At 43.8% G+C, this 13712-nt stretch overlaps 1 protein-coding gene across 4 annotated transcripts in view; it reads right to left on the bottom strand.

Annotated features, from left to right (window-relative positions):
- Nucleotides 1–13712, bottom strand: part of grid2 (glutamate receptor, ionotropic, delta 2) — a 930013-nt gene that overhangs the window by 159782 nt on the left and 756519 nt on the right. For all 4 annotated transcript variants that reach the window (XM_052010062.1, XM_052010063.1, XM_052010064.1 and 1 more), the window contains one exon: nt 6353–6454. In XM_052010062.1, the coding sequence (XP_051866022.1) occupies nt 6353–6454 (102 nt within the window). The remainder of the gene's footprint in view (nt 1–6352; nt 6455–13712) is intronic.

Raw genomic sequence — 13712 nt, 5'->3', positions numbered from 1 at the left:
ATGTCTGCCAAAGGTCAAAGTAGATGCCAGGGAAACAAATCAAAAGCGAATGCTCATGGCCCAGTGATGTAATAACCAAAAGAAAGACTCACGTTTCACAACTCCAGAACATCTCAAGGTACTTTACAACCAATGTGGTACCTCTTAAGTGCTGATTAACTCACTATTAAAAGAATAACAATCAACACAAAAAACATGTTTCCAATTTAGACATGACTAATGGAAGTCTTACTGTACCAGCACTTTCAATGATGGACTGAGAGTCGTAATGCACTGGAGATTTTTGTGACATGAAGTTTTCAGTGGATCATTTTTTTCTCTTGATGGACAGGAGTCCTATTTCACCCACATACAGACAGCAGTCTGAATGCATTGACACTTCCAATATAGGGAGGACGGTTGAATAGATAATAAATCTTAATCCTGCGCAATTTTAATGATGGACGGTAGATATATTGAAATAAAATTATAAAGTCTTGGCACACAGTACTTAAATGCAAAATACTCCTATCAACAACAGCAATAATAACTTAAATTTATATACTACCTTTCATAAAGAAACACTGTGGTAAATTGTTTCACAAAAATTTTAGGAGAGATTTAGGACCAAGTCATAAAAAGGGTATATTCGAAGTGATGTTCAGAAGTTTGGTCAAAGAGGGAGGTTTTATGAAGCAACTTAAGGGGAAAAAAGAGCTGGAAAGAAGCTTTGGGAAGAAAATTCTCTCCTCCAACTTCCAAAGTTAGATCAACAGACAATTTCATCTCAAAGCAATGTGGGGATAATTCAGAGCAGATTTCAAAAACCACAGTTCAAAGAGCTGACGGAAGGTGCATGTACATGTTGCTGAAGATGATTATGTTACTTAGTAAGGTGGTGCAGTTTGTCTAGTAATGCTGAATACAGTGACATTTCCCTGCTTAAGATGTGTCTCTGTTGGTACTTTGATATTAACAGAGATACATCTGATGATATCAGATGTATCTGAACCAGGAATGAAGGGAACATAACCCTAGTAATAAAAAAATAGGGCCACACAGCAGCCAGAAGAAAGATTGGTTTATAACTCATTAGTATTTAGGAGGATGAGAGTTGTTTCATGGAGGGATTGAAAGGTTAGATGCAGAGCGACTAGTTAGTGTAGACGCAGAGCATACAGTCTCAAGAGATACAAGAGACTGCAGATGCTGGGATCTGGAGCAATACACAAGATGCTGGAGGAACAGCGGGTCAGGCAGCGTCTGTGGAGGGAAATGGACAGTCGATGTTTTGAGTTGAGACCCTTCCTCTAGACTGAAAGATAGAGGGGAGATACCCAGTGCAAAAAGGTGGAAGGAAGGGATGGAGCAAGAGCTGGCAGGTGACTGGTGGATCCAGGTGAGGAGAGGTGATGGGCAGGTAGGGGAGGGGAGAGTGGAAATAGTGCCAGAAGCTGGGAGGTGATAGGTGGAGGTGACAAAGGCCTGAAGATGATGGAATCAAGGGATGGAGGCGGGGAAGGTAGATGGGAGTAGTGAGGGAGGGGAACCAGTGGGAGGTGTGGGTGATGGGCTGATGGAGGAGGGGAAAGAGGCAGGGTGATGGGGGCTGGGGTGGATCAGGAGGAGAGAGAAAAGGGGACAGAGGGGGAGCAGTTTACCAGAAGTTGGAGAATGCAATGTTCACGCTGTCAAGTTATAGACTACCCAGGTGGAATACAAGATGCTGTTCCTCCAGTTTGCAGTTAGCCTCATCTTGGCAGTGGGAGGAGGCCGAGGACAGATATGTTGGTGTGGGAATGGGGAGGAGAATTAAAATAGCAACTGGGAGAACCAGACATTGTCAGCGGACGGAGCGCAGGTGCTTGGCGAAGCATCACCCAGTTTGTGTCCGGTCTCACCGAAGAGGCCACAACGGGAGCTCTGGATGCAGTAAACAAGCCGGGGGGGTTAGGCGTGTGAATGACTGCCTCACCTGGAAGGGCTGTTTCGTGCACTGGCTGGTGGTGAGGGAGGAGGTGTAGCAACAGGTGTTACACCTCCTACGGTTGCAGGTGAGACTGCCTGGGGAGGGAAGGGGGCTGGGTGAGGAGGCATTAGCAGATCAGGGAGTCACAGAGAGAGAGTGATTCCTGCAGAAAGCCGAGAGGGGTGGAGAGAGGAAGATGTGGCTGGTGGGAGGATCGCATTGCGGCTGGCGGAAGTTGTGAAGAATGACGTACTGGATGCGTGGATTGGTGGGATGACAAGGTGAGGACAGATTCAGACCTGGGATGGGTCACTTAGGACTAAGAGGAGAAGTATTTTTGTGTAAAAAGTTGTAAGTCTTTAGAATTCTCCACTGCAGGGTCACTGTTTTGATTTTCCCCACAGGTTATTGTATTCCTCTCTGTGGCTCTGTAAATTTTAGAGGATATTGCAGCTGTAGAAAACTTTGCTGAAGCCACCAGAGCAACAAAGGACTGCAGATGCTGGAATCTAGATGAAAAACACGATGATGCTGGAGGAACTCATGAGGCCAGGCAGCATCCGTAGAGAAAAGCAGGTGGTCAATGTAATCCCCACCCCCCTTCCCCACAACTACACCACCCACCATGCTTCTCTTCTTCCTTTTCCGAGCCTCTTTTTTTCTACCTTTTTTCCTTTCTCTCCTTCCCTTTGACCCATCCCCTGGTGGATCTGCTCTCCCTTCCTCCCCCGCACCTGCCCATCACCATCTCTTACCTGCATCTACCTATCACCACCTTGTGCCCACCCCACCTCCCCTCTCTTGTCCACCTATCACTGCTCTGATTTTCTCTCCTGTATATTGGGCTTCCCCTTTTCCTATCGTCAGTCCTGAAGAAGGGTCCTGACCTGAAATGTTGACCGCCTGCTTTTTCCACGGATGCTGCCTGGCCTGCTGAGTTCCTCCAGCACCATCGTGTTTTACATCTTTTTTGTTAAGGTCACACTTGGAGTATTGTGTACAGTTCTGGTCAACCCATTACAGGAAGGATGTACAATAGAGGTTTACCAGGAAGCTGCCTGGATGAGAGGGCATGTTCTCTAAGGAGAGGTTGGACAAACTTGTGTTGTTTTCTCTGGAGCATCAGAGGTTGAGAGATGACTTGATAGAAGTTTATAAAATTATGAGAGTCATAGATAGGGAAGGTAGTCAGAATTTTATTCCCAGGGTAGAAATGTCAAGTACAGGAGGACATGTATTTAAAGTGAGAGAGGGATGTTTAAAGGAGGTGTGCGGGGCAAGTTTTTCTTTTACACAGAGAGTGGTGGGTGACTGGAACGGGCTGCCAGGGGTGGTGGAGGAGGCAGATACGATTGTGGCATTTAAGAAATTTTAGATAAGTACATGAATATGCAGAGAATGGAGGGAGATAGATCACGTGCAGGCAGATGAGATTTATAATCATTTAATTTGTCATCATGTTCAGGAACAGATATCGTGGGCCGAAGGGCCTGTTCCTGTGCTGTACTGTTCTATGTTCTATGACCTATATTTCTATCAGTGCAGGCCCTGGATGTGGATACTTCCTTCAGTCTTCCACCCATTTGACCCAATCTACTCAAAAGCATGGGGAGCATTCCCAGCCAAGTTGGGTTGACACCGGGGTAAACACACCGTGACACTTTTCAGTCATCGCTCAGTGCACGGCTTTCTTGATTTGCTCACCATTCAGCCAAAAACAGCCCAATGACAGCTTCACCTCTCCATTAGTAGACTGGACTTACACTTCTACTCTGGAGCCTTGAGCACAAAAATCTGAACTGTACCTCAGTGCAAAGTGGGCACTGCACTGTTGATGACGTTGTTTATCAGATGAGACGTTAAACTGAGATCCTATCTGTCCTCTCAAGCTGAGACATAAAAGATCTATTTTGAAGAGCTGGAGAATGAACCTATTGTCCTGGCTAATATTTAAATTGCAATCGACATCACCTTAAAATGAATTATTTTACTCTTTTTATGTCAATGTTTGTGGGAGCTTCCTACGTAAATAATAGCAATGACCTACTAAAGTGTTCAATTGCCACTCTGGAGCATCCTGACATTGTGGAAGGTGCTATAGAAATGCAGGTTTTTCTTGTGCACCTTGGTTTGCAAATTTTTCAGTCTATCCTGAAGACATCACAAGTCACACTTGTGCAGAAGAGATTTACCAGGATGCTGCCTGGATTGGAGATCATATCTGATGATGATAGGTTGAGTGAGCTGGGGCTTTTCTCTTTGGAGAGAAGGAGGATGAGAGGTAACTTGATAGAGGTGTACAAGATGATAAGAGGCATAGATCGAGTGGACTTTTTACCAGGGTGACAATGGCTGACTTGAGGGGGCATAATTTTAAGGTGATTGGAGGAAGATATAAGGGGGATGTCAGGGGTACATTTTTTTACACAGAGAGTGGTGGGTGCGTGGAATGCACTGCCGGCAGAGGTTGTTGGAGCAGATACATTAGGGGACATTTAAGAGACTCTTAGATAGACACATGAATGATAGAGGCCTATGTGGGAGGGAAGGGTTAGATAGATCTTAGAGCAGGATAAAATGTCAGCACAACATTGTGGGCCGAAGGGGCCTGTACTGTGCTGTAGTGTTCTATGTTCACACAAATTATAAGGAAACTGTTCCAAGCAAAATTATGTTTTTGTTCTTAGCCTACCTAGCAAGCTAAACTTACAGAACCTGGGGTTTAAAAAATTGTAGAAGTTTTCAGAAGCAAGAGATATTTGGTTGAAATTTGTGACAAAATCTCAAAGACCATGTTGATCATTGCCAAAAGCTGTCGGGATATCAGGAAACCACCTAAACCGGGTACTGGACTATTTGTGATCCTATTGGACAGGAAAGTCATGTGGTGTGACTGCTTTGCAGCAATGTAACAACGTCATGGACTGTCTAGAAAATCTAGTTTGCACCAATAGTGGAAAGACTCAACATATGGCTGACATCAAGGCAGGAATAGATATTGAATATTCCTGGTTTTCAGTGTTTTAGAAGGGATAGGGAGGGGGGCAGAAGAGGAGGAGGGGTGGCGATACTGGTCAGAGTGTATTCAGATGGGAGAGCTGTGACTAGTGGTGTCTCAGAAGGTTCGGTTCTGGGACATCTACTTTTTGTGATATTTATTAATGACTTAGATGAGGGGGTGGAAGGGTGGGCTAGCAAGTTTGCAGATGACACAAAGATCGGTGGTGTTGTGGATAGTGCGGAGGGCTGTCGAAGCTTGCAGAGGGATATCGATAGGATGCAGAGCTGGGCTGAGAAGTGGCAGCTGGAGTTCAATCCGGAGAAGTGTGAAGTGGTACACTTTGGAAGGACAAACTCCAAGGTGGAATGCAAGGTAAATGGCAGGATTCTGGGTAGTGTAAAGGAGCAGAGGGATCTGGGGGTTCATATCCACAGATCACTGTAAGTTGCCACACAGGTGGATAGGGTAGTTAAGAAAGTTTATGGGATGTTTGCTTTCATAGGTCATGGGATCGAGTTTAAGAGCTGCAAAGTAATGATGCATCTTCACAAAGCTCTGGTTAGACCACACTTAGAGTACTGTGTCCAGTTCTGGTCACTTCATTATAGGAAGGATGTGGAGGTGTTGGAAAGGGTGCAGAGGAGATTTACCAGGATGCTGCCTGGATTAGAGAGTATGGATTATGAGGAGAGACTAAAGGAGCAAGGGCTTTACTCATTGGAGAGAAGGAGGATGAGAGGAGACATGATAGAGGTATACAAAATATTAAGAGGAATAGATACCTATTTTCCAGGGCACCAACGCTCAATACAAGAGGGCATGCCTTTAAGGTAATGGGGGGGATGTTCAAGGGAGATGGCAGAGGGAGGTTTTCCACCCAGAGAGTGGTTGGTGCATGGAATGCACTGCCTGGGGTGGTGGTGGAGGCTGATACATTGGTCAAGTTCAAGAGATTGTTAGATAAGCATATGGAGGAATTTAAGAGAGATATGTGGGAGGAAGGGGTTAGATAGTTTTAGGAGTGGTTTGAAGGTCGGCACAACATGGTGGGCCGAAGGGCCTGTATTGTGCTGTATTGTTCTATGGTTCGATATAAATAGTACAAGTGTATGGCTTGCAAAATAAACCATTACCTCTTTGGATAGCTGCATCTAAATGCACTTGTGAAGACATTACAATGACAAATCAGGCCTCATTTGCAAATGTTTACTTCTGCTGACAACCTGGATGATTAATTGCCCCAACTTCCCTGATAGCTCTTGAATTGATTAAACATTAGCTGTGGGAGCATCTGAGATGACCTCGCCAACAAGGTCATAAGCAAAACTACCTAAATCCACAGCCGGTAAACCATTAGCATTTTCTGAAGCAAATTAAGTGGAGAAGTTATAATATGTCCTTACTGGTAGCGTTACAACACGTAGCATCACACCCCGCATGTTGTTTTCCAGCTTTTTGTCCGTCAGTGATCCATTCAATCCAGAGTCGGGGTTCCATGTGCCAAGCTATGAACAGGAAAAGGCAACCAGTGTGGGATTACTCAAATCAGAACATTGCCATGATGAACATATTAAACATCTCTGCATTACTCTCACATAGCTCAGGCACTCACACCCATGGACACATGAGTCAGAAGTTTCATTTGAATCTGACTGCCAGCTAGAGGCTTAGGCTAATGATCAAGTGATTTGTATTCAAATCCCACAAGGGGTGCTAAGGAATTTGAATTTAATGAATAAAGTATACCTAGAAAGCAAAAAACAGTATCAGTAATGATGACCATGAAACTACTGGATCATTCTAAAAGATGACCTGGTTACCCGGGGGGAAAAAATGTGTCTAAATTTTACTGAACAGCACTTTGAAATGGCCACTCATTGTATAAAGCTGCCATAAGAGGTTCAAGGAGGCAGTTCACGAGAACCTTTCTCAAGGACAATTAGGGTTAGGTAACAGACCATGATACCAATATCCTGTGAACGAATAAATAAAAATGGAAAAGGGTTGCCTTTGAACACTCTGTTAATTGCTTAATGTAATGAGATAATGTAGATGTTGGCTAGTCACAGTAATCAGTTAGTCTACAACAGATCTGTATGTTGTTTGGAGTGATGGGGAGGTCTAATTGCTGATTTCTCCCAACCAAGCTACACTTATTTCGTGCAACAAGCAACCCACTGGAGAAACTCAGTGAGTCAAGCAGCATCTGTGGGATGGGAGGGGAAGGAATTGTTGACATTTCAGGTTTCGACCCGAAACGTCGAGGTCCCAATGCTGGGTTTTAAACCAAAATATCGACAATCTCTTCCCCCCCACCGATGCTGCTTGACCCACTGAGTTCCTCCAGCAGATTGTGTGTTGCTCCAGATTCCAGCATCTGCAGTCTCTTGTGGCTACACTTATTTCATGTCACTTCTTATATTTCACATACCCTGAGCACTGAATACTATTTTAAATGAATCAATATTTGAATGAAACGTCCTAATAATCTCGGTAAGAATCCAATTTCACAGACTGATAATCCAACAACCTTCCAATATTCACTTTCCCTTAGTCAATATAGACCTCAGTGCGTGCTGAATGTTGGCTTAGTTTAGGCCATGGACTCACTAGGAACAGGATTCATACTCCACTACTTACATTGGACTGTATAGAACTGTCCATCCATTTCAACCAGTCCGTGCCAGCTGTCTCAGCATCTTATCTCCATTCACTCATAAGGATACCAGATAGCTCGGCATTTATAAAAGGGCTCACCAAGTAGTATTTCTCCATTGTGTGTCAAACGGAGGCTTCTCACATCCCACATTAACAATGTTCTAACATTCTAGAATCAGTCATGTGCTTCAATTCTTAAAGTGGTAATCATGAAGGAGTGACACGTCTCTACTTTCTTAGAAGTTTAAGGAGATTTGGCACGTCATCGAAGACTCTGTCAAACTTCCACAGATGTACAGTGGAAAGCATTCCGACTGGTTGTATCACATCCTGAAATGGAAACTCCAATGCACAGTGTAGTAGGGGATAGCAAACCCATCAGATGGAATAGTGAATTCTTGGCTCTGTAGTGTTGCAGAGACATAAAGAGGGATGATCATGTAGCAGAGAGTTAAAGGGGAACTGTACAGGGTTGGAACCAGGCAGTGAAAGTCTGTAGTGGGCTCAACCAGCCTGAGCTACAAACTGTAGGCTAAAGTCATGCCTGGTTACCACCTAACAACAGGACGGAAGCCTGCCATTGTACATGTAAGGTAAAAGTGGGACAGCTCACAGCTCACATAGCACATCAGCATTGAAGCTTGACACTGCAAAAGGTTTACTTAACTCTATGTATACACAGCACATGGGGGGTAGGGATATTGGGGGGAAAAGTAAATAAGAAATAATATACGAACAATGAAAACTTTGGATTGGGGAACATTCATTCCAGGACGTGCGACTCCCCTGTTGACGTCAGCTTGTAATAAAGAGAAAGTTTGTTCTGAAGGTAAACCCGGACTCCATGTGAATTCTTTCCACCTACAATAGGAACGCAAGAGGCTACAGAGAGTGGTGAACTCAGCCAGTTCCATCACAGGTACAGCTCTCCCCAACATTGAGGACACCTACAAGAGGTGATGTCTCAGGAAGGCGACATCCCTCATCAGGGACCCCCACCATCTGGGCCATGCCCTCTTCTCGTTGCTGCCATCAGGCAGGAGGTACAGGAGACCCACACCTCAAGGTTCAACAACAGCTTTTTCCCCACTGCCGTCAGGTTCTTGAACCGACCTGAAAAACCCTAACACTCACTCGGACTATATTTCTTTTCTCTCCCCCTCAACTTGCACTAATGTAATATTTATTTTGTTGTGTAAGTTACTGTATGTATAATTTACATTAATTTAAGTTTACATTAATTTATATTTGCATGTTTGTCATGTACTGTACTGCTGCTGCAAAAAGCTAATTTTCATGGCATTTATACCCTGGGCATGTATACCCATGACAACAAACTTGAACTTGTAAATGTGCCATTTATGGGTGTTTATATTTCATTTGAATTTCCTCCACCCATGCTAAAATGTGTAAACTTGTCTTCCATTCCCCATCATGTGTTGAGCAACTCTCCACTTTAGTACATCAATACTAATTCACCTCAACCACTTTCTGAATCCCACTTTGATTCTTGCATTGATGGCGTCAAACTTTACAATTCTTCACAAGTGGGAATACTCTCACTGAGTGTTTCTTTCGGCGTTGTGTAACTGGAAATGCAGCGAACTAGGATGATGCCCATTTTCTGGTCATTTTGGGTCTTTCTGGAATTTCACTGTTTCCCAGTGTGGGTCACGGTTGTCTGCCTGATGTAATTTCAACTTCAAGTGTGTATCAGGTGATGTCATCTCTGTCCTGTCCTGGAATCTGATCCTGTTGTCTGGGGGAATGAACATTGCTGTCCATTGCATCACTGTAGACTGGAACCCCACGAAGATAAGCCCCACCCTTACCTTGTGTCCTCTGGGATCCCTCCCCCATGGCACTGGACTGACCCGTCCACCTACTGAACCCTGATCAATCCAGGACTCAAACCCCAACTTACCTGATCGCTCTCACCCTCTGTCCTCCAATGTCCCACTCTCCCTGAATGCTCACCCTCCTAATCCTCTACCCCCCCTCCCCCAAATGCCTGATCCTTCGATGCCCCTAATGAGGCCTAATCTCCTTCCCTCACTCAGCTCTGACCCTCTGACCATTGATCATCTCCATCTAATAGGCCTCCGATCACTGATCACCTCTTCCTCCTTACCTAGCCTTGGTCCCAGATGACTGTGTTTTCTGATGCAGAAAAGGTGTGTCTGAAGCCCACTAACCACACGGCATGCGTGCAGCTGTACACTGCCATTTATAGGCCTCTGTGTCTTCTCCATGGCATCGAAATATTCGCAGATTAAGCAGAGTAATGGTCTGGGTTGCAGACAGATTGGTTTGCACTATGTACTAATCAACTCCTCACTCACTCTTACCTCATTACATGGAAGTAGTTGGTCTAAGGAGCACTGATATTGGCCACTTTTCTGCTCTTTGCTCACTTAGTTGGTTTATGTATGGGGGAGATGTCGGGTGAAGAGAAAGACTGGGGTAAAAATGTAACCTACACTGCACTTCCTTTGTAACTGCAACAATATATTCTGCATTCTGTTATTGTTTTCCTTTTGTACTACCTCGATGTACTTATATATGAAACGATCTGTCTGGATAGCACACAAACAAAAGCTTTTCACTGTATCTCAGTGCATGTGATGATAATAAACCAATTACCAATTATCAACCTCTATTCAATATTTCAGGTGTGAACTTTTGAACTTCAATGGAACAGAACTTCAGAAACAGAGTTCAACACACATATATTAGTGCTCGCATATTTAGCACATACACCAGAGAATGAAATTCAGGATAATTCAGGATTTAATTGTTCTGCAAAGTGTGGTTTTGTTTGATCAAAGATTGAGGCTTCATTATCCTCAGTGAGAAGATGTACTGAATATTCTCTGAGCATTAACTATTAAGCTACAGAACATTTTCAGCTATGTGCTGCACTGGTATAAAGATTCTTAATTTTAAGCAGCTTTTCTTAATATCACATTTCTGCCACGACCACAGGGGAATTTTTAAGCACCTTGTAATATTTGAATTGTTATTAAATTTGAAATTGAACATGTATTCATTTCAAAGCAGTACTATTGCCAGAAGTGTTTTAGGCTTAACGTTCATTTGTAATTAATATCTTCTGGTCAGATTGTTTCTTGTCATACAAGTTGTATGTGTGAACAATTTTCCAGTAATGGACATTTTAATTTAATTTCTCAAACTATCCACAATCACACATCTGGGAAGAGTAACGACTTCTTTCAAAGCATATTTCATGAGGCCAGCAGTGCTTCAGTGATAGCACTTACACATCTGAGTCGGAAGGTTTTGGGTTCAAGTCCTCCTCTAGGAACTTAGCAGATAATAGGGACTGAATCTCCAATGGAACAGGATGTTAAATGTAGTCCAAATATGCACTCTCAGTGGGACATAAATAGATCCCAAGGCACTATTTCATACACCAGGGTGGACCCCTGTGGCATATTGAACATTAATTATTTAAATTATTGTTGGCAAGAAGGTCAGTATGGATGTAATGGGCCAAAGGGCCTTGTTCTGTGCTATATGACCATATGATTATGATTCTATGATTGTAAGATCTTACATGACATAGTTTAGCTATCAGATTGTCACATTTTGCACACAGGTCTTAATCTGCCTGCAAGTTGCCATAGTAAAAAGTGTGTTCATGAAATGCGATGTAAGCAAATGTAAACTTTTATATTATATAGTGCATTTAATATAGTTAAGAATCCCAAGATATTCTTCAGAAGCATTATAGAACATAAAACATGACAGCACAATACAGGCCCTTCGGCCCACAATGTTGAGCCGACATTTTATCCTGCTCTAAGATCTATCTAACCCTTCCCTCCCACATAGCCCCCTATTTTTCTATCATTCATGTGTCTATCTAAGAAACTCTTAAATGTCCCTAATGTAGCTGTACCCACAACCTCTGCTGGCAGTGCATTCCACACACCCACCACTCTCTATGTAAAAAACTTACCCCTGACATCCCCCTTATACCTTCCTCCAGTCATCTTAAAATTATGTCCCCTCGTGTTAGCCATTGTTGCCCTGGGAAAAAGTCTCTAACTGTTCACTCGATCTATGCCTCTTATCATCTTGTACACCTCTATCAAGTCACCTCTCATCCTCCTTCTCTCCAAAGTGAAAAAACCCTCGCTCGCTCAGCCTATCCTCATAAGACATGATCTCCAATCCAGGCAACATCCTGGTAAATCTCCTCTGCACGCTCTCTAAAGCTTCCACATCCTTTCTATAATGAGGTGACCAGAACTGAACACAATACTCCAAGTGTGGTCTGACCAGAGTTCTATAGAGCTGCAACATCACCTCGTGGCTCTTGAACTCAATACCCCAATTCGTCGTTGTCATGGCTATCCCTCGAGGTCAAGGATGATGGTCTTCGTTCCATTGGGCTGCCCATCCACTCGAGATCAAGCCCCTCTCAAAAGCAAAGATGGTTCAACAATCCTGAAGAGCAATGCTGACATCAATACTAGATGGAGGGAGCACTTTGAAGATTTTCTAAATCAAACCTTCTCATTTGACAGGAATATGATTAACAACATTCCAAAACAACCCGTTGGTGACTCCCTAAGCAAAATACCAACACTTGAAGAAGTCAAGGAAACCATCAAAACCTTGAAAAACAACAAGGCCGCTGGACTCGATGGAATACCAGCCGAAGTCTACAAAATTGGAAGTAACCTGATTCATTACCCCAATTAATGAAGGCCAACGCTCCATACACCTTCTTAACAACCCTGTCGAGCTGTGCGGCAACCTTGAGGGATCTATGGACATGGACCCCGAGATCCCTCTGTTCCTCCACAAAAAGAGATTAAAAAATAGAGATAAGACCAATGAAAAACAGCCTGGTCAAAGAGGTAGCTGTTGAGGTGGATCTTCAAGGACGGGAGAAAGCTCAGGTGAGGGAATTTGGGGACTAGAGACCTGAATGGACGATTGCTATTTGTAATTGGTCCTATCTTCTCTTGTGGCTCTGTATTAAATTTCTGTCCGACAATGCTTCTACAGAACATCTTGGCATGCTGAACTATATCATGAGCAAGTAACACACAAAACACTGGAGGAACTCAGGGGGTCAGGCAGCATCTGTGGAGGGAAATGGACGGTCGACGTTTTGGGTTGAGATCCTTCATTTAGACCAGTCCATCAGTCCAGATGGAGAGCTTCAACCCAAAATGTCATAACACTGCCTGACCCACTGAGTTCCTCCAGTGCTTCATGTGTTGCTTCAGATTCCAGCCTCTGCAGTCTCCATATTATGAAAGAGTTCCCAGGGGGGTTGCATGTCTACAAGGGGGAGAGGTGTTACTGAGATAGGAAGGAACACAGAGGGATTTGAACTCAAGGGTAGGGATTTTAACTTCTGGACAAAGTGTACAGGAAGCATTTTGGGAAGAAAAATGAGGGTAGGACTTTCACAGTGAACAGTAGGGCCTAGGAGAACAGAGGGACCTAGGAGTACAAACACATGGTTCCATGAAAGTGGCACCACAGGTAGACAGGCTGGTGAAGAAGGCTTTTGGCACGCTGGCCTTCATCAGTCAGGGCACTGAGTATCGAAGTTGGGATGTTATGCTGCTGTTGTACAAGACGTTGGTGAGACCGCATTTGGAATATTACGTTCAGTTTTGGTCACCCTGCTATAGGAAAGATGCCATTAAGCTGGAAAGAGTGCAGAGGAGATTTAAGATGTTGTTGCTGGGACTCAAGGGACTGAGTTATGGAGAGAAGTTGAGCAGTCTGGGACTTTATTAATTGGAGCGTAGGAGAATGAGGGGTGATCTTATAAAGGTGCATCCAATCATGAGGGCATAGATCAGCTGAATGTACAGTCTTTTTTCCCAGGATCAGGGAATCAAGAACTAAAGGACATAGGTTTAGGGTGAGGGGGAGGGACTTACTGAAGCAAAGGGGCAACATTTTACCTAGAGGGTGGTCAGTACATGGAACGAGCTGCCAGAGGAAATGATTGAGGCAGGTACATTAACAACATTTATAAGGCACTTGGACAGGTATCTGGATAGGAAAGCTTTTGAGAAATATTGGTCAAAGGCAAATGAGACCATCTTGGAT

This window comes from Pristis pectinata, chromosome 2 (genome assembly GCF_009764475.1).
Source record: "Pristis pectinata isolate sPriPec2 chromosome 2, sPriPec2.1.pri, whole genome shotgun sequence".
NCBI classification, from domain to species: domain Eukaryota; kingdom Metazoa; phylum Chordata; class Chondrichthyes; order Rhinopristiformes; family Pristidae; genus Pristis; species Pristis pectinata.
The sequence above is the reverse complement of the archived record's forward strand: the minus strand, read 5'-3'. Positions and strand labels throughout refer to the sequence as shown.